Genomic DNA, 24,983 nt, shown 5'->3' on the forward strand with positions numbered 1-24,983 from the left:
TTTCGCCGAAAGATTGAACTTGTATTCAGGCGCAAGCCGTCAACTTAAAGACTACACTGTACACGCGCTGACAGCCGTCAACATCCTCCCTCCTAAAATGACCGCCTCCAACCCGGAAAGCGGTGTCATTCTCTCTCATACAACCTTTCAACGAGGTGCTCGTCTGCAATTACAGGTAGGACAATATTTATTTTGTATCGTCTGTATATAAGGACACACGTATAGTTATTTGTAATGGACAGTACAAACATTAGGTGTCAAGATGACAGAAAATCATAATTTATGCTCTCGTGGCCTAGATTATCTGACAGCTAAGACATGTGCAGAACACAGACCCATCTGAGATGTGATATTTAAGGGTCATTGTATTTGATATGTTTATGGCGCATTGCTTTATGTCGGTATCATAAAGTGTTTAATCATATATTTAAAGTTTTTTAAATAATTATGGAATAGGATATTTCCTGTAGACCCCCCCCCCCCCCCCCCCCCAACTTCTGCATCTCCCATAACTGACGCACTGGGAATGTTTTTCTTTCCCTTGTCTTGTGTTTTTGCAGACAGTGAGATACGGTTAGAGCAGTCTCAAGGCCATCCTCTTCAGCAGCCATGCCACGCATTGAAAATGATATCAAGCTCGACTTCAAGGACGTGCTGCTTCGACCCAAAAGAAGCACTCTCAAATCTCGCAGTGAGGTAAGTCTCTCAATGTTTTTTTTTTTTTTGCATTATAGATGACATATAGAGTATTAGTTTGGTCTGGTCTCAGTTTTATTAAAACTCCACTGCAGTCACAAGCGGTGCAATGCACTTTCATTTACTTTTCACACTTCTTTTGTTTCTCATCTGTTTCAGGTGGATCTCATGCGCAGTTTTACATTCAGAAACTCAAAGGGCAGCTACCGTGGGATTCCCATCATAGCTGCCAACATGGACACCGTGGGGACTTTTGAAATGGCCTTAGCCTTACATCAGGTATGAATGAAATCTTTTCTAATTTCCATACAGCTGATCACATCAGTCTCAAGAGAAACCTGAACAAACATCTCCATGATATCAATAAAATGTTTAGGAACAGAAAAAAAGAGTACATTATCAAAAACTCTGTATTTTATGTCAGTATGAACCTGATGAATAGTTGTGCGGTCAAAAAAGCACAGCTTTCTAAAATTTCTTAAATTAAAAATGCATGAAAAACCGATGCATATAGTATATAAACAGAGTTTAAAATTCATTATTTCTGGTATTAACGGCCTGAGTTGAGTTCTGACTTGGCACTTTGGCCTATGACTTCTCAGGGTCTACTGATGAAAAGGGTTAGTTAGACTTATAATCTGATGTTTAGTTAAAGTCATGTGTTTGTTACATTGATAAGATTTAAAAAACACAGGTCTCTTTAGGAGTTTGTAATGATCAATGATGTCGACACTAGAATGTTTTCACACAGTTCAGTGATGTTCAAGAAGTTGACGAGAACAATAAAAGTAAAATAGGTTCATCCCTACAGACAGAACATGCACAGAATTAACTTTATAAATGTTTTTGTGTATACAGTTTCTATTTACATTTTTTTTGCCCTTGTTTTTTTTTTCTTTTTCTTTTTTATAAAATTTTTTAAAAAACATTTTGAAACAATCGAACAAACCTAAAGTACAAGTCATACTTAAAACACAGCAAGTAATTGTTCATACCTGCATTTGTTAAAACACTTTGTAATCGTAATGAGCATTATGTAAACTGAAATATATTGTGTTGTGATTGTACTGAAATGAAAGATCAAAATAAACACAAAATAGCAAAAAAAAAAAAAAAAAAAGTTTTTGTGTGCACTTTCTGTCCTTTCAACAAACTGCATGTTATTAATTATTTTTTTTATTTTTTTTGTAGTTTAGTCTATTTACAGCCATCCATAAGCATTATGATGTGGATGACTGGAAGGAGTTTGCAGCCAAGCACCCAGAATGCTTACAGGTGAACAACACCTTTGCTAGATTTTAAATCTAGTTTGCAGATCTCAAGATTACTGATATTTAAATGATGACACGCTTTCTTTGTTTCTCCAGAGTTTAGCAGTCAGCACGGGGACGAGTGACGGGGACTTTGAGAAACTGGGGGCCATCGTGTCTGCTGTACCTCAGATTCATTACATATGTGTGGATGTGGCCAATGGCTACTCTGAACACTTTGTCAACTTCGTCAAAGACGTGAGGCAGAAGTTCCCCACGCACACTATCATGGTCAGTTACCTGTCAAAAATAACAACAGAAAAACATTTTATTAACATTATCTCGTTAACAGGCATCTTAATATTTTGAAATATTTTGTAGGCCGGCAATGTGGTCACTGGAGAGATGGTTGAGGAGCTGATTCTTGCTGGTGCTGACATCATCAAAGTGGGCATTGGACCAGGTGATGTCATCAGTCGTCTGTTGCCACAGTTTCAGATGATGTTCAAATTCATATTACACCAGTTTCACACATATGTTCATGTGTGTAGGTTCTGTGTGCACCACTCGTAAGAAAACTGGTGTGGGTTATCCTCAGCTGAGTGCAGTCATTGAGTGTGCTGACGCTGCACACGGTCTGGGTGGACACATCATATCTGTGAGACTCTCCTGTTTCAGAGCCAAGTTCTTACATTGACCCGACAAAGCCTTACATTACATTAAACCTTTGAATTTCTACAGCTTCTAAATTATCAGCATGAAAAACCTGTTAAACATAGTCTACTACATGCCTTCTGTACTCTGATTCTGTTCTCTATACTCTGTACTCTGATTGAAGGCCTTTATATTTTGTCATCTGTATGGTTCTGTTGACTGAGTAATTCTGTGTTTGCGTCTCTAGTGTTTACTCTCCTCCTATTACAAGTGCAGTGGGCAGGGTTAAATAGGCAGTGATGTAGAAGTAGGTAATGATCTTGCAGAGGTGGCTTTTGATGCACTATTACGCCATAAAGTGGCACTTTCCAAAATAAGTATTTTTTTCTAAGCATGGTTTCAATAAAAGCTGTTTTTAGACTCTTATATGTCAAAAGATCAATGGAAATTAGATTTGTCTGTTCATGACCCCTTTAACAAATAGTTTTTCTGACATTATGCCAGGCTTTATAATGATAACAATGAAAAGTAACAGATCCACCCTGCTGCTTTCATGCTTTGTAGACAGAATCTTTGATCGTGTATTTGTGGGACTCATCTGTTTTTCGTCTTGCTGTAGGATGGGGGTTGCACCTGCCCAGGCGACGTCTCAAAAGCATTTGGTGAGTTTTGGTAGCAGAAGCACTGCATTATAGTAATAACATAAAACAAGAAAGCAATCATCTTAGTGGACACAAATGTTGGGTTATGATATTTCTTGTTTCCTTACTAGATGTGCAGGTTAATTTTTATGTGATAGACCCTCTTAAAATTGCTCTGTTTCTTCTTCTCCAAAGTGAATCACATTTGCTTGAAAACTTCTCACGCGTCAGAACTGGAGAAAAATTAACATCACATATGGCTTTCAGAATTGGGCTTGGAAAAATGGCTTGATAGCGCCACCTATACAATTTCTCAACTAAACTTTTGAGAAGTTTCACTGATTTATGTACTTAAATGAAATTCGGTACATGCATCTAATGTCCCAATACCTACAAAAAAATCTCAACAAGAAGTCAGACATTTTGAATTTCCTTTACGATTTTTTTGCAGTTATTGGCCTTTTACTTTAACAAACCCCTACAGGTTTAATTGGATCATCTTCAAATTTGGAAACTGTAATCATAGGGCCTGTGCGATGATGAACTGTGAAGATCTTGAGTGTCCGTGGTGGCCTGACTAATTTTGATGTGTCACCATGAAAAGGAAGTTCCTATAACTCAGGCATACAGATATCTGATCTGCCCCAAAACTCCACATATTTGATAAGAGTCCTGTCCTGAACACATGTCCAAGCCCATATTCAGTTGCAGTCATAGTGCCACTTGCTGCCAACAGGAAGTGACAAGTTTTACACTTTAATTAATTCCTAGAGATTTAATGACATCAACCTTATATTTGGACAGTCTAATATTAGGGCCTTTATGAAGTTAAATTGTGAAGATCTTTTTTGTTTTTGTTAAAGGCTGTGTCTGTGGCTAAACTGTGTGGCAGGTGCGGGAGCTGACTTTGTGATGCTGGGAGGAATGCTTGCTGGCCATTCTGAGAGTGGGGGCGAAATCATAGAGAAAAACGGCAAGAAGTACAAACTGTTCTATGGCATGAGCTCAGACACGGCCATGAAGAAGCATGCAGGAGGCGTAGCAGAGTACAGGTACGATCATGAGACTATCATGTTGAAGCTTGTGGATTATTTTATCTAGTGGTTTGTAAATTACATAACACAAATCTTTTTTGATACATAAGCAACTAAGTCATCTTTATTTATTTAGCACATTATAAAATATAATTTTTTTCAAAGCAGCTTGACAGAAATAAACAGACAATAAAAGAATCAAATCTACAGATTCTCCAAATATGATAAAACTCAAATTCTGCTGTAGAGCAGCTTCAGAAGGACAAAAGCATCATTAGTCAGTTCCGTCTTGATTCAGTTCATTTTAATAACCAAAATAACAGTTAATAACTGTTATAAAATCCATCAGTTATGAATTGAATTTGATTGAGCTACAAAGCAGCTCTACAGAAGGAGTTTTTTTATTTGTTATTTTTCTCATCCAAAAGTGTCAGAAGCCAGGTCTAAATTTCAGATCTAATGCCTGGGGATGTAACAATTCACTCAACTCATGATACGATACAATTCACGATTATTTCACGAGGCGATTTACTTACAAATGTGCTTTTTCTTAAATGAGATTAAAAAAGTTGTACTTTTATTATTGCTTGGACAATATCCTGCACATTTCTTTGTGAAACTGAAAAATAATAAAAATGAATTAGAAATTTAAAAAAAAAATCCCAAATTAAATAAATGAATAATGCAAATAAAAATAATGACCTTCAAAATAATAATAAACAAAATAATGCTTTGCCTGTCCATTTAAAATTAGATTTAATCACTGTGTTTTGATCACAATCACAAAGCAGTTTTTAATCTAAAAACTGCTGTGAAACTACAGTATACTTCAAAGAACATCTGAACGAAACAGAAATAGCATATGGGCTGCAAGAAAAACAAATTCACTCTCTGCCAGCAGGCGGCGCTTATGAAACAGCATCAATTCAGCATTTCCTTTCTGTTTGTTCACTTTGACATTGCATTTGCTAATGCTTATGGTGAAACCCCTTCCTCCAAATACTACTGAAGCCTTGTTGAATCACACCAGAACACTGGCCAATGGCTTTCAAGCACGCAAATATTTTAAAATTTATATAAATATTTAAGATCCACTCAGAATATTTTCCTTCAGCCAACCTTCAGCAAGAAGCCAAAAGCCTATCATCAAAGCCTACTCAACTTGACAACGCGTTGTCCTCCCGAGCTGTGTTCCGGTGAGCTTTGGACAAGGATGACCTCTCCTGCACAGAGCCAATTGAAAATCCTAATGTCCATGAGTTGTGTATCTTCTGCCTGGGCCACGACCACCCAGAGGTGGTGCTTGGGGGGTTGGTCTGCCCCCACTGTGGAGATATGAGTCTTTTGACTCTCAGCCTCTGTTGCTATCATCCAAGTTGCTGAATTTACATTTTGGTCCATCTCCTATGCTAGAAAGTCTCTCTTGTCGAGATGTACTAAAAATGACCTTCCATAATTTACTGCCAAATTCATGAAGATACATTTCTGAAAAATTGGTACGAGAGGATGTGGTGATGGTCCTTCAAGAGTCATTCTCAACCTGTCTGTCTAAAGTCTTAAAAAATTAGTCTTCGTGTATTTCACAACACTTCAGCATGTTATTCTTATTAAGCAGGGTTCATAAACCTTGAAAATGCTGAAAAAAATATATTTATTTAAAATGAATTTAAAACATTTAAAAAATATAAAATGATTTGACATAAAATACAGTGAATATGTAAAATACAGTGCAATTAGTTTGGACATTGCTCAGTGCTCAATACAATAAATGCACAGCTAAACAGATGAGTTTTGAGTCTAGATTTAAATGTGACTGTTGTTTTAGCACATCTGATCTCTTCTGGAAGCTGATTCCAACTACGGGCAGCATAGTAACTAAAAGCAGACTCCCCTTGTTTTGTGTGAACACTTGGTATTTTCTAACTGACAATTCATAGACAATTATATAATTTATAAATTATTAGAGACAAAATTAATAATAGTTATTTAGATTGATGTGGTTTGAAATTGGTCAAATGTGCTTGAAAAAAATATGACCAGAATATCAACATGCAAAATAATTATGCATGCACTGTAGACACTTCAAGACCTGAAGTGGGTCATGAAAAAATGTCTTTAAACAATTATTAAAAATAAGTTGTCTTTATGTTGTTCCTATATTAATTTGAAGATTTAATCAATTTCAACCACCTCGTGTGCTTCATTACATCCCTACTAATGAGTTTAATTTACACCTGTGCATTATGATAAAAAAAAAAATTATTAGATTTTTTGCCCGTTAACACATCTCTGAGTTGATTAATATATTGATTGTAATTTTTGTGTGTTTTTTAGGGCATCGGAGGGTAAAACAGTTGAAATGCCTTACAAAGGGCCTGTGGAGATGACCGTGAAAGATGTGCTGGGTGGAGTTCGTTCCAGCTGCACATATGTGGGTGCTGGCAAGCTGAAAGAGCTGAGTCGTCGTACCACCTTCATTAGGGTGACCCAACAACTCAACACAGTGTTTGGGAATGATAATTAAGCAAGTATTATGGTCTAACCAGGTCCATATTGATGCCAAATCCATGCAAAGGTCATTTTATTCTGTCTGGAGACAGATGCACACACATATGCATATTCCCACACACACACACACACCTCACATACACACCTCATTCACCACACCACACACCACATCATCATTTAGTGTTTTTGGGCTTGCATATAAGCTTTTGAATTCAAAGGATTTCCCCAGATGTTGTATTAAGGCCTAAAGCAACTGCATGGCCTTTTTATTTTTGAATAATCACTATTTGAAAACTTCTAATTTGGGATTGATGAGTTTTCAAGGACACTGTGATACCAGCTTCTTACATTCTGTCTGTTTTAGTCTTATACTACACTGTAGTACAATGAGAACATCATTTTGGTTTATTACACCGTACTGAAAGTGTAGTCTGTGTTTTAGGTCATACTCTTAAAATCTTGAGTTTGTTCTCTGTTCATTTGGCTAAAAAAAAACTCTATTAGAGCCTCATTTTTAGACCTTGTAGTTTTTAGCTGAATGTCTATGCCTAATTCCTTATATTTATATATATTTCTGGGATTCTCTGATAACTTTCTGATTCATCATTCTGTTCACTGGACCAATGCAGATATTTGTAAGGATTATTAAAGTATTAGTGGTATATTATACAATATGCTTAAAACATCTGTTATAAACAACCATTATGTTAAATAGAATATATTTGAAGATCAAGCAAGGGTATTTTTTACCCTTTTAATGGTTTCTCCTGTGTTTGTATTTAACACTTGCAGTGATATTACACACTCTTTTGAAGTCATACTCTGTTCCTGTATAAGCATTGGCATTATTTTATGCATTTGAGCTTGGTTTGATCATTAGACATACTGCATCCTTTAAACTTTAATTTCTCAACTCTTAATTAACCTTAATGATTTAATTGTATTTTTTGGATATTCATTGCATACTTTTGGCATTCCATTACAGTTCTCATTGATTGTGATTTAAAGTTGCTGCTGGAGCAGATATTAGTGAATTTTTAAGAAATACATTTTCACCAACTTACATATTTTGCTGAAAACCAGAGGATTGTGTTCCTTATATTTCGCTGTAGTTAATCTCTATTGTATTCTATAGTGAAAATAAATAATTTGGATGATCACTGAAGAATGACTTGTGTTTGCTTTGTAGATACATAACATTTCATAGTCATAGTCATAGTCATTTACAATTTGAATTCATATAAGTGTGTTTGTGTCAATAAAGCGTTTGATCGGTTTGTCAAGGTCCATGTAAACATACTAGTGCCCTTCTTTTTTTTTTACATTTAAGACTGATGAGTAATTTATCCACAAAACATCAGATGCAGATGATTCCAAAGATTTCCCTGGGATTTTCTCTCACAGACTGCTTCTTATTGAGAACACTGGATCTGGAAATGAAAGCATGTTACCACACAATATATCACAATGCAGTCAGTTACAACGTAATTGCATGGGATGAGTTATGATATCATACTGTAAAAAAAAAGGTGACATATGACAAATGAGGAACATGACAATATATACTTTCCTTCCTCCTGCATTACATCACAGCTGCACTAAAGACACACAAGAGGCCTCACGCACCTAGAGGTGAGGAAAACATCTCATTCGTTAGTGAATTGTATTCCTTTCTGATTGGTGCTTCACTTTGCATTTGTGCATGTATGAATAATTGTAGGCAATTATTTTAAAAGCCATTCGAAAGACACTTCTAAACGCAATTGTAACTTCATGCAAATCTTTATTGTAATATCAATTAAAGTATATGTTGAATGCTGTTTCAAAACTGGTTTGACGTTCAATTTGATTAAAAAGGAGGGGCATGTAAAGATATTTAGTGTGTGTGTGTGTGTGTGTGTGCTTTGTACAATCATTTTGTCTTCATCTTCCACCAGCGTTGGCTTCTTCCATCAGTTCCCAGGCTGAACAGTGCCTGTGTTCAATATGTCAGGATTTTATCCAATAACCATTCAGTGCAGACACAACTTCTGCATGGCATGTATCATCACACAGGGACAGCAGTATGAGGACTCAATGCCCACTTTGCAAGAAAAACTTTCACTTGAGACCAGATCTTGGCATCAATAGAGAATTCAGAGAGCTTGTTGAAGGACTGAAGAGGGTGGAAATAAAGAGAGGGGCTTTGAAGTCTTGGTTGTACTGTGAAGGATCTTTCTGTAAAATAGACCTAGAGCCTCATAACACTGTAGCAAAACTGAAGAAACAAAAACTTATCAGCCCTCTGGAGAATCTGAAAGATTATATATGTCTGAAGCACGAGAATCCACTGGTGCTGTTCTGCAGAGATGATCAGAAGTGTGTGTGTGTGTGTGTGTGTGTGTGTGTGTGTGTGTGTGTCGTGTACGACAAAAGACCACAAAAGCCACAACATTGTTCCTGTAGAGGAGGAAGTAAAAAAAAAGGAAGGTGAGAGATGCTTAACAGGAAGGGAAAAAACTGACTCTTATTCCAAGGAATGGACTCTGGACTCTGTGGCTGAGGAATGGAAGTGAGTATAAGGCCTGTGACTGCCTGTCTGTCTCTCTCCGTCTGAAGGTCAAGCCCCAGAAGGTGGGTGTGTATGTAGATTATGAGCAGGGTTTGGTCTCCTTTCATGGGTCCAGGTCTCATATCTACTCTTTCACTGGTCAGTCGTTCACTGAGAAACTCTGTCTATATTTCAGCCCAGGCTTTACTTACAGAGATAAAAATTCAGTGAGGTTGGATAAGAAACAACGGCTGTCTGAAGCCATATATTTCTCCATTCCTTTCATTCATTCCACTCCTCTCCTCTCCTCTTTCCAGCGATCACTCTGGTGAAGAAAAGTGACATTACACTTGAAAATAATGAGGGAAGTTTTGTTATAATGACAACAAAGTGAGAGACTTTGAAATAGAACTCTAAACTAAGCACAGCAGAGTCACAGCATTAGGCAAGGGATTGAAAATGTGGCATCTATCCAGGTACAGATAAGTGAGACACTCCCCTTTAAGGAAGTAAAGGTATGACAACCCGATCCACTGGGAAGAAAACAGTGGACTGTTTATGTCACATTTACTCTACTCTATTTTCTAAAATATTTTTTACCAATTTCACAAAAGCCTACTTTTCAAACCTGCAAAATATAGCAACCTGTGATTTTTCAAAAGAGCAGCATTTGTTTGATTACATAAGAAATCTGTTAGAAACAAACTACAAACTGATAGCCTTCACCTAAAACACACAGAAACACACCAGGAATGGAAAATCAGACTACATGGAAGTCCAAGGTTTGACTCCAGACTCAACAAGAACATAATATTTATTTTAATGCATGTCAGAATGGACTCAATGGACATCTTTCCTTCTCCCCACACCAGGCTCTGAGCTCGACTGAGGTTCATTGAATAGCAGCCCGTGTCCTGGAGGGAGTGAGTGTGAAGGGATTGATCTGAATCAGTAACAGTAAAGCTGCCATGATGGAACCGTGAAGCACACGAGCCTCAGTGTCACTGAACCAGCATCCTGAGAGGAAGGAAGATGGGGAGGAGATGTCTTTGAGAATATCATCTGTGTTTTACATTAGGCAGCGGCTATTTACATTAAGAAATTTAGATGCTATATTTACACAGAGTGATAGACATTGCAAACAGTGATATATAATAAAGATTAAATGTACTAAATCAATGCAATAGTGAGCAGAATTAGTGAAAAAAGCTTTTGCCAACAAAGTTTGGGTATTTGCATGTTATCGTAGTAACATATTTTCATTGTAATACAAACCCGATTCCAAAGAAGTTGGGACTCTGTACAAATTGTGAGTATAAAAGGAATGGAATAATTTACAAATCTCATACACTTATATTTTATTCACAATAGAATATAGATATACAATAGAATAGGGACTAAAATGGCCACTCTGCAGTCCAGATCTTTCATCATAAAGATGAAGATGCAACAAAGAAGACCTAAGACAGTTGAGCGAATAGAAGCCTGTATTAGACAAGAAAGGGACAACATTCCTATTCCTAAACTTGAGAAACGTGTCTCCTCAGTCCCCAGACATTTGCAGACTGTTATAAAAAGAAGAGGGGATGCCACACAGTGGTAAACATAGCCTTGTCCCAACTTTTTTGAGATGTGTTGATGCCATGAAATTTAAAATCCCCTTAAAATTATACATTTTCTCATTTATCTCATAAATCTGTAATATTGTAAACTATTATATTACAATTTAAAATGTTTGTTAAGTTTTTTTTTTTCAATGAGGATACTGTCACTGGCACAGTAGTGTTTTGTATGCATGCAGTGGGTATCTTGTTCTCTAATGGAGCACCAAGGTCAATGTGGGTAGAGCTGAAGTGTTTCTGTATTTCTTTGATCACAGTAGGAGAATAGTCTAACCAGACCCATCTCATCCTTCACCAGCAGTCAATGTCAGCTTTATAACACACAATGACAAAACTTACCTGCAAATGCACAACATAACAGGGCTATAACATCATAACCCTAATAGATATTTATTCAATTACATAAAGAACATTTAGGAAAACTAAAGCAGTTTTACCTACCCTGAGAGGACAAAGATCAATCCTTTCATCAGTTGAAGAGCTCCTTTCTGAAGCCCAACTCATGGAACAGCTCATAGATCACCGTGTTACCACAACAAAGTAACAAAGAGCAAATGCATCTCGAGGTTTCTGTTTTTCTTTTTACAACAGTTCACGCAACTGTCACCTACACAAAATGCTCATGTGTGTATCTGCTGCATGTCTCTCAACAGATGATCACATTTCCAGCCAGAGAATGCTCCTCTGAAATTGTCTGACAGTGAGCAGCATAAGCCAATATAAACTGAAGAGACAAAGCCAAAGGTGTAGAAATGTTAGATATTGTGAGACAACCTGCACTGATCTTAAATTAACTCACTATTCGTCCCCTTGTAAAGACCACATTTTTATCAGAAAGCAAGCTCGACTTTATTACCTGCCTGTGGAAAACAAGGACAAAAATTGTCATGATCAAAAGGGAAAGACGACCTGCATTAATAATACTTTTTAATTAATAGAACTTTTTAAACCTTTTTTAAGACCTACACAAATAAAATGTATACTATATATGAGCGGGGTAGAGCAATGTCTATGGTACCATATTAAACTGTAAAATGACTGTAAAAAGCAGAATTTACAGTTCAGATGTTTTCACAAAAACAGTTTAAAAAATGTATAAAAATTATTCACATTTATGCCTTTAAACCAATTTTAGTCAAAAGTATCAATTATTGTATGAAATAAAAATTATCAATTATAATATTAAAGGGATAGTTCACCCAAAAATGAAAATGTGATGTTTATATTCTTGTTTCTTCAGTAGAACACAAACCAAAATTTTTAGCTAAACCATTGCAGTCTATCAGTCTTATAATGTAGAATAACGGCTAAAACATACAATTAAAGAAAATAAAAATACACAAAACCAAATTTGACCCTGTGGCTTGTGACAGTGATTTGTAAAGACACAAAACGATCGATCTGTGCAAGAAACTGAACAGTATTAATATCATTTTTTTTTTTTTACCTCTGATTCACGCAATGAAATGGAGCCAATGACTAACAACACTGGTTTTGATGTGAAAATAAGACAATCCCCTTTCATTGTTCCACCTCATAGAATTAAGTCATTCTCCACCTATAACACTTGTCTAAATATCAGAAGCTTTGTAAATAAATCCATTTTCATTTTCATGAACACACGAGAAATTAACAATAACATTCAAACAGACACATTAAATCACACAAGGAAGAATAAAAGTGCAAATCATTTTAATCTTTGTGGATTTACCAGCTGGTTTAGCAAATATATACAGTGAAATTCATCCTCCTATTAAGATAATTCCAACCCATGTCTTTCTAATGCGATCACCATTCAGCAGATAAGAGTTCAACACTTCTGCACTGAGGAAAACATAGATTAAAAACAACATTGACAGGGTAAAAGGAGTGAAATGACAGATCATACCAGCAGCTGAAACCAAGTGACTATAGATATGGCAATACAACTGGTTGCCTGTTTATTGTCAACTGAGCCAGAAAAGTATTAGAATCAGATTTTTTATTTTATTTTGTAAAACATATTCAAGTTTGTGATATAGTGATGCCATTCAGGTTGGTGGTGCATATGGAGGTGCAAGTGAAGCCTCCAGGAAGGATTGTCTCATCTGAGTGGCTTGCCACCTTTAGCTTGTTAACTCTCTCTCATACACACACACACACACACACACACACACAAACAATCACTCACCCACAACACACAAGACTAAAGTTATTGCCACAGTTGCCATGCACTACCATATACATAGCGAGGGTGAGTTCTACATTTATGTGTAAACTTTTGTGCAAGTGTGTTTGGCCCAATATACGCAATCAATATATGCAATCACATACTGTCTAGTGATGTACAGGAAGCTCAGTCAAAGGCACTTCTGAGGAACAAACACAATAAAATATGTGGCCTGTAGCATAATGATGTAAACTCACATGTATGCACATCACACAACCATGTCTGCAGATTAAAAAAAAGCTATTCTAACTAAAATCAATCTTTTTAACCAACATCGTGGCACAGGATCACACAGAGGGACATTTCGTAAGACAGCTGGGGGAGATTCTTTGTGCAAATGTTCTTCAATGAACACTTTAGATAAGTGCACAACCCACACATCCATACACACACAGTCGCTTGTCAAATATTTGAAGCACATTAATTCAATACTTCTTCTCTGAAGTCAAGAAACAGATGCTCTAATACAAGTTAAGGCACCAAGCCAGCACAAGAAGCAAACATGGTGACGCTCACGTGCTGAAAAGAGGAAGGCAGGACAGCAAGAACAAGGTGAAGAGACAGAACCAAAAAAAGGAATAGAGAACGAGTCGCTCATGTTAGCATGGGCACATCATCTTCAGAGGTTGTGTCATCAGAGAGAGGAATCAGCAACACTTCATCATCAGAGGAGGAAGAGGAAAAAGAGGGGGATGCTGAGAGAGGAAGAGAAGTAAGGGACGGCGAGGGGGAGGGTCGGAAACGGGAAATGCTCCGCCCAAGACTCTGGAAGAGAGATGCCAGGGAAGGGCTGCTTGGGGGGACAGCGACGGGTGGGGTCTGTTGTGTTTCTGTGACTTCGATTAACTGGACAGGAAAAGGAGGTGGGGGAGAAAAAAGAGGAGCCTCCGCTTGCTGCTGTGTTTCTGTCTGTAGGGATAAAGCCAGTTTTTGAGGCAAGGACTGACTGGCTGCCTCTGTAGCCACTGAGGAGACTCCAGGACTTGACTGACTGGGCTCAGCGCTAGAATTAGCCGCTTCTGTCTGTTGGGAGGAGGAGGTGGTGGTCTGTGTCGGCCTGGGGGCAGACCGAGGAATTAAGCCCCATCTTCGCAGGCGCCGCATAGCTCTGCGGACAAACCGGGGCCTGCGTCTTCGCCGTAGAGAGGAAGCATTGTCTTGACTGAGGAGCTGCAGTATTCCTCTCAGGGAGAGTGAGGCAGACTGGGAAAATAGAAAAAGAGAACTGTTGAAAACAAAATCAAACACAACAATCCATAAAAAAGAAAACCTAGACTATAAATATTACTGTTCACTCATTCTGCATTTATTTGATCAAAAATACAGTATATATTTAAAATAACTTTTTGATATTAAAAAATATTTCAATTGTAATGTGACAGTAATGTGTTGGCAAAGCTTTATTTTCAAACGCCATTACTCCAATCAGTGTCACCTGATCCTTTAGAAATCATTAAAATATGCCGATCTGGTGCTAAAGTTACTTTTTTTTTTGTCATCAATGTTGAAATCAGTCGTTAAAATTTTAGTGGAAACCATGATACATTTTTTTCCAGGACTTTTTGATGGAAATAAAGTTCAAAAGTTCAGTATTTAACTGAAATATATAATTTGTAACATTCTAAATGTATTTACTCTCACGTTTGATCAATTTACTGCAAAAATAAATACCATTAAAGGATTGTATTAAAAAGCTATTATTAATTATCACGTATCATTTATAATACATTATTGCATTAAAATGTGATGAACCTCATGTTGCAGTAATAAATCAGTTACGAGAGCTCCTACCTCATTGGGGTTCTCAGTAGGGAAGTCTTCCACTGGTGGGATGACTCCCTGAGCAATCAGCTGACCATAAGAGGGCGGGGCCTGCTGCTGGATCAGTTCAGCCTCTTGACGAGAGATTGGTGCAAACATGCTGAGAAAACAAGAGAACAGTACACAGAAATAATGTTAATAAAAGCTACTATTATAACATAATACACCACATAATGACATTCTTATCGTACTCAAACAAACATAATCATTGACATTGTTGTGGAATAAATATATTTAGAAAATTCTTCTAATGTTATATAGTTATTATCTGGTTTAGATTGTTTTACCTGTACTCTCGAGTGCGTAGGGAGTACAGCTTGCAGGTGCAGCCCATTGCAATGACTAGAAGAAGTCCGCAAACTAGGCTTCCAACGGTAGCTGCAGTTATAACTTTTCGGGGCAGGGTCACAGTGCAGTTAAGCTCATCTGTGCCATCCTTACAGTCCACCTGTCCATCACAGCGCCAGCTCTCAAACACACACCTGTTTCAATTATTAAACAATGGCAGATTTTAAACACAGGAGCCATCATATCATTTGAAAAAATATAAACTACCAATAAAAAAGCTTTGGGTCAGTAAAAAAATAAAAAAAAGTTTATTTAGAAAAGACAAAACTGACAGTAAAAGACATTTAGTGACAAAATATTTTTTACTTTCTACTTCTCAAAGAATCATAAAAAAATTATCATAGTTTAAAAAAAAATTATTTGAAAAAAATTTTTTTTCTACATTAATAATAAGAAATGTTTAATGAGCAGAAAATCAGCATACTGGAAAAATCTCTGAAAGATCACGTGACCCTGAAGACTGGAGAAATGATGCTGAAAATTACATTTTAAAATACTATAACTATAACTAATATATACTATAACTAATATATTAAATTACTAGAAAAGTGTTATTTTAAATTGTAATAAAAATGTGCACTATTACTGTTTTTCTGTATATCTGATCAAATAATAGCATTCTTATTAAAAAACATAAAAAAATTATTAAAAAAAAATAAAAGATTTACAGTAGTGTACACTTGTTTATGCACATTAACAAACCTGTCACTGTCGCAGTGAAATGTCCCAGGTTGACAGATGGTACATTCTCTTTCATCAGTCCCATCAGCACAATTCAGCTGGTAGTTGCAACGCTCATGAATCGAGAAGCAGATTGGTTGTCCCGTTTGAATTCCTCCCTTCCCACAGAGGAAGTGCCCAGCCTGACAGCCCCAGCATCCTTCTTCATCCAGGCCCGTTTCAGGACAGTCCCAGTGTCCGTCACAACGCTGCTTTGTGCTGTAACAGCCACCCATTGATCCTCCACAAAGCTCCTCCCACGGAAAGCAGTAATCCTTAATGCGATAGGTGGCATTAAAGCCCCGCCCTTCCAATGAAGGCTCCATATGGTAAATCAGGGAAAGCAAGCCGGTGTGGGACTCCACCTCCACTGCTTTGTTATTGGACACAGAGCTGATCTGTAATAGCCAACAAGAGTGTAAGATATAGAATCCATATTATCAAAGGCTGAAGTGGTGTGAACATTTAAAGAAACAACAAGACTGGAATAGATTTCTCTGCATTGATCATGTTACATCATCTGGCACACAGAGTAAAACTCACTGTTTTAATGATATTGCCTGTCCCGTGGGACTGGTCTTTGATTATGATCTTGTCTCGAGGACCCAGCTCCAGTTGCTGAAGCTCTAATTTGAGTGGTCGCGAGTCCTGGGGGTCAACCGTCCACACACACTCCACCGGACGTCCAGTTTGTACAGGGGGAGTAAATGAACCATAAAACGCATCCAAGTATCCTCCACATACATCTATGGGTGATTTAGAGCTAATGTCATCACATCCGTCCTCGTCAGAGCCAAGCTCATCACCCACGCCAAGGCATTCAACCCTTCCGTTACAGCGCCATGATGCCGGGAGACAACGTTCACTGTAACATTCAAACTCGCCTGAAAAACAGGGACCCGAGTCTGGAGAGATGGGTGAAAAGATTCAAGAATCCTGTTAAAAACATACTAAAAAATTAATTCTTCAAAAAAAAGAAGCTTTCACAGTTTTTCAGGATAAAGTCAGTAAGAGGGCAGGAAAAGTTAACATTTTTCATCAACGTGTTGCACTCTACCTTTAATATATGAAAGACGGAACCCTGTTACTGGGTAGAAATGAGGGAAGAAGTGGTGTGTCACTGTAACGTTTCCCCCTGACATCTCAAATGGTGCTGGAAGCTGGGAACCGCAGAATTTGGATGGAGAGCCAGTGAGAGGAACCACGGACACCCATTCCTGCCCACATTTCATATTGAACTGGGAAAAACTTCAAAAGAGAGGGACACAAAGGAAATTGCATTTACTGTGTAAGCCACAATGCAATCTCTCACCTTGTTAACAGCAAAAGCCATCTGTTAACCTATTTTCAAACTGAGATACACTCATCATTGGGCTGACTTCCACATTTTACATTCATATCTGTACAGTATCCCAAAATACAAACATTTTTTTCTTTTAAGGTGTCCTTGTTACAATGTAATTATAAATTTAAATATAAACAACATGCACTTACTATAGTGTCATAAGGTTAGGATAAAAGTTTGGTTTAGGGTTGTTAGTTGCTTGCAATTCTGAGTAATTTATTGTTATTACTGTACATAAGTAAATGTAACGCTTAACAAGAAAAAAAAGGGTTAGTGCTTTGATTTTGGGTGTTTCAAGATCGCAAAAAATGTCTGATTAAATTCTGCTGGTACCTGATAATGACCCGCTCCCCAACTTTTGAGGTAATCAACCAACTGCAGTTAAATGGACGGGAAGGCCAGCCACGGTGGGCAGAGTTACGAATCTCTCCTTGTCTGGACTGTAGTATTTTGGTTGAATGATCACAATGACCTGAAACAGACAGTTAAAGCAAAGGTATCTTTAAAAATTGTGTTCGGAACCTAAATTTCTATGTGAAATGATCACAATAAACAAAATATTTGATTTACTGGAGTCCTTTGAGAACATAGTTTGGACATGAAAAGGACATAAAGACATAAAGGCATTTTAAAACGTATAACAAAATACTGAGCATTTAAATATACTAAAACATCCAAACACAGTATTGGAAAGAAATCCTAAGCTGTCAAGCAGGAAGTAAAGATAAGTCACGTTGGGGAAAAAAGAGGAACATTGTCTACCATCAATTGTATAGTCATTTTTAAACCGAGCAGCATTCTGTTGGTCAACATGACGAATTTGAATGAAAAACTTTATGCAATATTTGCAAGGGAAAATATTTCTCCCCCAGTATTTGCATTCCAACAGTAATGGTGACCAAACCATTAGTGCGTGTACAACAACGTAAGAATGACAGTCAAGAGTTAAAAAAGAAAAAAAACATATATTGGACTTTGCATACCAATAAAAAAGGTGACGTTTTTAGGCTCTAGTTTTGGGATGCGCTCCTCTCAATGACTATTCTGGTCAGGAATGTTGTATTTTTAACTGGGTCATTGGGTGTGAATTAAAATGAGTATTAAGACTGAAATATAAGTCAAAGTGGAGTGACCTGTGGCCAAGTATGAAAGTGAAAGTGAAAGTGAAGTGACATTCAGCCAAGTATGGTGACCCATACTCAGAATTTGTGCTCTGCATTTAACCCATCCGAAATGCACACACACAGAGCAGTGAACACACACACACACACACTGTGAGCACACACCCGGAGCAGTGGGCAGCCATTTATGCTGCGGCGCCCGGGGAGCAGTTGGGGGTTCGATGCCTTGCTCAAGGACACCTAAGTCGTGGTATTGAAGGTGGAGAGAGAACTGTACATGCACTCCCCCCACCCACAATTCCGTCCGGCCCGAGACTAGAACCCACAACCCTTCGATTGGAGTCCAACCCTCTAACCATTAGGCCACGACTTCCCCATCTCAGAATCCCATTCTGGCATCCCATTCTCAGAATTTGTGCTCTGCATTTAACCCATCCAAGTGCACACACACACCATGAACACACACCCGGAGCAGTGGTGAGCCATTTTTTGCTGCGGCACCCGGGGAGCAGTTTGGGGTCAAGGGTCCCCTTAAACATAAACATAGAGATGTCAAGCTCTTACTTACCGGCACCGTAGACCAGCTCCAAAGTGCAAGGAACTGTCGGAGCAAAAACAAAAAATTTGAATTAAAAAAAAAAAAAAGATAAGGATCGCTAAATGTTGTTTATTGACAGTTATCACAATGTAAATACAGTCAACCTTCTGTCTACATAGCTTGACCCTAAAGTCACCAAAGGAAATCTTTGGTTAAGGTAGGGTCCATATTTTGAACTACATGAAAAGCCTGCCTCAGATGTATATAATAAGATATAAAATAATAAAATATATAATATTTACAATATATACAAATGTTGTTCCATATTTGCTTGATAGACACTCAAGGACAAATCATGAGATCTTACCTGATAAAAACAAAACAGCTAAAACGCAAAGGCTGAGGGAAGCAGACATTATAACAAGCCAATGACTGTCGTTGTCTCATAAAACACAAATTAAAATACAATTTATGGAAAGAAATATGGTCGGTAGATCCATCAGCTCGCCACAGTTAAAGGCGCCATCGTCAGCAATGTGTCTTGTTGGAAGTGTTTAGCTGTGAAGACAGAAATAAACACCATAAAATACCACAGTTTAGACAATGAAAACACTAACTGCAGCTCATAGCGCGGCTTGCCTTTGGTTTCCAAAAATTGAATGGATTTGAAACTTATCGGCGTTATCTCGACTAATGTGAAACTATTGAATTCGATATAAAAATAAATCCTTAATGCGATAGGTGGCATTAAAGCCCCGCCCTTCCAATGAAGGCTCTATATGGTACAAATAAAAACGACAAATAAAAACGCGTAAAACGTCCTCAGAAAGGATGACTTCCTGTCTCGCTCTTTTCTCGACAGTGACGCAACTTGGTGTCAGGCAGAGTAGCGCTTTAATGTTTAAATATGAAACTGTATTTCTATTCAGTTACATTTCATACATGCAGTCAAGAAATATATTAAGAACATTTCCTGACGTTTCGACGGTAACACAGTAATAGGCCGTGCGACCAGCGTCTAAACTGACACATTGATCCGAAAGTTTCGTTACCGACTTCTACCCAGCCTTTCTCACTCGCCTGATTTTAACTAACACTAACTGGCTTCCTGCTACTTACTTTAATTCATAATAGGGCACTATTAGGACCTGGTGCTATAGTACAAACTATTCGAAATTAGATTGTTTTCTTTTACGCGTAAATATGACTTTATTTTTACGATACCTTTTCTCCTCTCTTGTTGACATTCGTACTCAGACAGACACTTCCGCAAGTTCTGTTTCGTGTGCGAGACTTTGCGCCACCCATCTACGTCTCAGTGTGTGACGTCATGCGCGTCGCCGGCCGCATTCTGCGTGAAATGTTCATCTTTCAACACTAGATGTCAACGTTTAGCTCTTTTATTTTCAGCACTGCCATAGGTTGTTGTAAGTATACTACTATTCTCAACATTGGTGTTGTTTTTTTAAGAACACCAACATATAAAAAAGTTTCAACGCAGCTTCTCCCACGTTATACGAACATATTGTAATATTCAAAAAATAATATTCGCAATAATAATCATTATAATAACTTAATAACTTATTTCTGCATCCACTAGCAGGAAAGATAGCATAAATAAATAAAATAAAAGTAAGAGTAGGTCAGGGCCAGCAGTAACAGAAGAGGTCAAATCAGTGGAACTGTCAGTTGAATATATAATAATATAATATAATAGTTTTATTGTCACTGTTTTGAAACAACTAAAAACTGTTTAGCAGCTCAAGGTTTGGCATAATAATAAAAATTAATAAAAAATGTACTATAAAATATATACAATGGTTTCATCAATCAATCAATCACCTTTATTTATATAGTGCTTTAAACAAAATACATTGCGTCAAAGCACTGAACAACATTAATTTGGAAAACAGTGTGTTTTCAATGCAAAATGATAGTTAAAGGCAGTTCATCATTGAATTCAGTTCTGTCATCTCTGTTCAGTTTAAACAGTGTCTGTGCATTTATTTGCAATCAAGTCAATGATATCGCTGTAGATGAAGTGACCCCAACTAAGCAAGCCAGAGGCGACAGCGGCAAGGAACCGAAACTCCATCGGTGACAGAATGGAGAAAAAAACCTTGGGAGAAACCAGGCTCAGTTGGGGGGCCAGTTCTCCTCTGACCAGACGAAACCAGTAGTTCAATTCCAGGCTGCAGCAAAGTCAGATTGTGCAGAGGAATAATCTGTTTCCTGTGGTCTTGTCCCGGTGGTCCTCTGGGACAAGGTATTTACAGGGGATCTGTATCTGGGGCTCTAGTTGTCCTGGTCTCCGCTGTCTTTCAGGGCAGTAGAGGTCCTTTCTAGGTGCTGGTCCACCATCATGTCTGGATACGTACTGGATCCGGGTGACTGCAGTGACCCTCTGGTCTGGATACAGACTGGATCTGGTGGCCACGGTGACCTGGGAACAAGAGAGAAACAGACAAATATTAGCGTAGATGCCATTCTTCTAATGATGTAGAAGGTACATAGGGTGTTATGTGAAGTGTTTCCGGTTCCGGTTTACCTAATTAATGCAGCCTAAAAATCCTTTAACGGATTTGGATATTAAAAGCATATTAGTATGTTATGTGTATGCCAGGTTAAAGAGATGGGTCTTTAATCTAGATTTAAACTGCAAGAGTGTGTCTGCCTCCCGAACAATGTAAGGTAGGTTATTCCAGAGTTAGGCGCCAAATAGGAAAAGGACCTGCCGTCCGCAGTTGATTTTGATATTCAAATACTGAGGTGCTAAACCATTCAGGGCTTTATAAGTAATAAGCAATTTTTTTAAATCTATACGATGTTTGATAGGGAGCCAGTGCAGCGATGACAGGACCGGGCTAATATGGTCATACTTCCTGGTTCTAGTAAGAACTCTTCCTGCTGCCTTTTGGACTAGCTGTAGTTTGTTTACTAAGCGTGCAGAACAACCACCCAATAAAGCATTCATATAAAATTATACAAATATAAACAATTTCATGAGAGCTACACATTCCAAAAAAGTTGGGACAGGTAGCAATAAGAGGCCGGAAAAGTTACATTTACATAAGGAACAACTTGAGGACCAATTTGCAACTTATTAGGTCAATTGGCAACATGTTTGGTTGTAAAAAGAGCCTCTCAGAGTGGCAGTGTCTCTCAGAAGTCAAGCTGGGCAGAGGATCACCAATTCCCCCAATGCTGCGGCAAAAATAATGGAGCAATACCAGAAAAGAGTTTCTCAGAGAAAAATTGCAAAGAGATTGAAGTTATCATCATCTACAGTTCATAATATCATCTAATATTCAGAGAATCTGGAACAATCTTGGTGCGTAAGGGTCAGGGCCAGAAAACCATACTGGATACCCGTGATCTTCGGGCCTTAGACAGCACTGCATCACATACAGGAATGCTAATGTATTGGAAATCACAACATGGGCTCAGGAATACTTCCAGAAAACATTGTCGGTGAACACAATCCACTGTGCCATTCGCCGTTGCCGGCTAAAAATCTATAGGTCAAAAAAGAAGCCATATCTAAACATGATCCAGAGGCGCAGGCGTTTTCTCTGGGCCAAGGCTCATTTAAAATGGACTGTGGCAAAGTGGAAAACTGTTCTGTGGTCAGACAAATTAAAATTTGAAGTTCTTTTTGGAAAACTGGGACACCATGTCATCTGGACTTAAGAGGACAAGGACAACTCAAGTTGTTATCAGCGCTCAGTAAAGAAGCCTGCATCTCTGATGGTATGAGGTTGCATGACAAACACATCTGGAGAGGCACCATCAATGCTGAAAGATATATCCAAGTTCTAGAACAACATATGCTCCCATCCAGATGTCGTCTCTTTCAGGGAAGACCTTGTATTTTCCAACATGACAATGCCTGGCCACATACTCTCTCAATGACAACATCATGTGTAGAAGACGTATCCAGGTACTGAAATGGCCAGCATGCAGTCCATATCTTTCACACATAAAAATTTGGCACATCATAAAGAGAAAGATGCGAAAGATGATCTAAGACAGTTGAGCAACTAGAAGCCTGTATTAGACAAGAATGGGACAACATTCCTATTCCTAAACTTGAGCAACTTGTCTCCTCAGTCCCCAGACATTTGCAGGGCCCTATTTTAACGATCTGAAACGCAAGTGTCAAAGCGCGAAGCGCAAGTAACTTTGTGGACGGGTCTCGGCGCTGTTGCTATTTTCCCGGCGGGATAAATGGCTCTTGCGCCCGGCGCAAATCTAAAGTGGGTTGGTCTGAAGTAGCTTCATTATTCATAGGTGTGGTTTGGGCGTAACGTGAAATAAACCAATCAGAGCGTCATCCAACATTCCCTTTAAAAGCAGGTGCGCAAGTTCCATTATGGATTGCTATTATTATGGCGTATTTACCAGGCGCACGCCAGGAGCGGTTCACAGCCGAGGAGACTGATATTCTTGTAAGAGCAGTGAAAGACAGAGAAGTTGTGTTGTATGGGGATGGGAGAAACCCACCCAAAATACACCACAATGATTTCCGTCATCTCATGTGTTAATATTTTTTTTAGTGTAACAATTTATGATTTGCAAAAATAACTGTTGCGTCTGTGTAGATTACATGAGCAAAGTGTATGCGCGTTGTGCACGCTATACATTATGGTCAAGCATGTGCCCTTAAAATAGCATAATGAACAACGCGCAATGCGCCACTGACTTTAGACTAGGTTTTTTCTGGTCAGTGGCGCAATTGTTTAATGGAACAGCAAAATAGCACCAGGGATTGTTTGCGCCGGAACACGCCTCCTTTTTTGCGCTGATCCGCCCAGGAGCGCAAGTTCATTCACTAGTTTAGCGACGTGCTTCTGTGGAGGGAAAAGCGCGCTTTGCGCAGGTGCAAAATAGGAATGACACATGCGTCGGTGTACAAAGTCAATTGCGCTGGGTGCAAGATAGGGCCCGCAGACTGTTATAAAAAGAAGAGGGGATGCCACACAGTGGTAAACATGGCCTTATCCCAACTTTTTTGAGATGTTGATGCCATGAAATTCTAAAAACAACTTATTTTCCCCTTAAAATTATACATTTTCTCAGTATAAACATTTAATATGACATCCATGTTGTTTTCTGAATAAAATATTGAAATTTGAAACTTCCACATCATTGCATTCTGTTTTTATTCACAATTTGTACAGTGTACCAACTTTTTGGGAATCAGGTTTGTAAAATTTTATTATTTTATTTAAGATAAGGTTTCTCAGTTTGCCAGTAAGATCGAAATTATTGACAAATCCTGAAAAAGTATGTATCGTACATTAATTCCGTACCGAAATTCATTTTAGAAAGTCAACCTCCGCCTGAAAGTCATTGAATTATTTGCACAGTGGGGAAAATGCCCATCTTTAGGGTCGATTTTCCTTTAAGGGGATAGTTCACCCAAAAATCTAAATTATGTCAGTAATGACTTACCTTCATGTCATTCCAAACCACTAAGACCTCCATTTATCTTCGGAACACAGTTTAAGATATTTTAGATTTAGTCGAGAGCTCTCAGTCCCTCCATTGAAGCTGTGTGTACGGTCTACTGTCCATGTCCAGAAAGGTAAGAAAAACATCATCAAAGTTGTCCATGTGACATCAGAGGATCAGTTAGAATATTTTGAAGCATCGAAAATACATTTTGGTCCAAAAATAGCAAAAACTACGACTTTATTCAGCATTATCTTCTCTTCTCTTCCGTGTCTGTTCAAAACAAAGCAGTTTGTCATACACGATTCGCAAACGAATCATTCGATGTAACCAGATCTTTTTGAACCAGTTCACCAAATTGAAAAATTCAAAAAGAACCATTACATCAAATGATTAGTTCACGAACCGGATATGAAAAACTGCTTTGTTTTGAACTGTCTCACAACAGACATGCAGGGGTGGTAAAAGTACTCAAAAGTTATACTCAAGTAA

The 24,983-nt window shown here is 38.0% G+C and overlaps 2 protein-coding genes across 2 annotated transcripts; one reads left to right on the forward strand and one right to left on the reverse strand.

Moving 5' to 3' along the window:
- Positions 1-63: 63 nt before the first annotated feature.
- On the forward strand, positions 64-7,951 carry LOC128017131 (GMP reductase 2). Its single transcript, XM_052602358.1, has 10 exons — positions 64-175; positions 561-696; positions 856-975; positions 1,888-1,971; positions 2,064-2,237; positions 2,328-2,409; positions 2,498-2,604; positions 3,220-3,262; positions 4,134-4,293; positions 6,610-7,951. Exons 2-10 carry the CDS (start codon positions 610-612, stop codon positions 6,797-6,799), a joined length of 1,047 nt encoding a protein of 348 aa, XP_052458318.1. The 5' UTR covers positions 64-175; positions 561-609; the 3' UTR covers positions 6,800-7,951.
- A 4,659-nt stretch (positions 7,952-12,610) lies between these two features.
- On the reverse strand, positions 12,611-20,407 carry LOC128017133 (low-density lipoprotein receptor-related protein 10). The gene is made up of 10 exons (XM_052602360.1): positions 20,262-20,407; positions 19,405-19,595; positions 19,068-19,100; positions 17,712-17,850; positions 17,091-17,281; positions 16,577-16,938; positions 16,016-16,431; positions 15,253-15,447; positions 14,936-15,065; positions 12,611-14,347 (listed from the first exon to the last, which is right to left on the reverse strand). Exons 2-10 carry the CDS (start codon positions 19,451-19,453, stop codon positions 13,739-13,741), a joined length of 2,124 nt encoding a protein of 707 aa, XP_052458320.1. The 5' UTR covers positions 19,454-19,595; positions 20,262-20,407; the 3' UTR covers positions 12,611-13,738.
- Between the last annotated feature and the right edge of the window lie 4,576 nt (positions 20,408-24,983).

This window comes from Carassius gibelio, chromosome A7 (assembly GCF_023724105.1).
Source record: "Carassius gibelio isolate Cgi1373 ecotype wild population from Czech Republic chromosome A7, carGib1.2-hapl.c, whole genome shotgun sequence".
Classification (NCBI taxonomy): domain Eukaryota; kingdom Metazoa; phylum Chordata; class Actinopteri; order Cypriniformes; family Cyprinidae; genus Carassius; species Carassius gibelio.

Coding starts and splice junctions, on each gene's coding strand:
- LOC128017131 (XM_052602358.1), top strand. CDS start 610: ATGCCACGCATTGAAAATGATATCAAGCTCGACTTCAAGGACGTGCTG. Junction 2,605..3,219: donor TGGGTGGACACATCATATCT/GTGAGACTCTCC, acceptor GTCTTGCTGTAG/GATGGGGGTTGCACCTGCCC. Junction 4,294..6,609: donor GGAGGCGTAGCAGAGTACAG/GTACGATCATGA, acceptor TGTGTTTTTTAG/GGCATCGGAGGGTAAAACAG.
- LOC128017133 (XM_052602360.1), bottom strand. CDS start 19,453: ATGTCTGCTTCCCTCAGCCTTTGCGTTTTAGCTGTTTTGTTTTTATCA. Junction 19,101..19,404: donor AGCTGTTTTGTTTTTATCAG/GTAAGATCTCAT, acceptor TTGCTCCGACAG/TTCCTTGCACTTTGGAGCTG. Junction 16,939..17,090: donor CCGTCTTTCATATATTAAAG/GTAGAGTGCAAC, acceptor CCATCTCTCCAG/ACTCGGGTCCCTGTTTTTCA.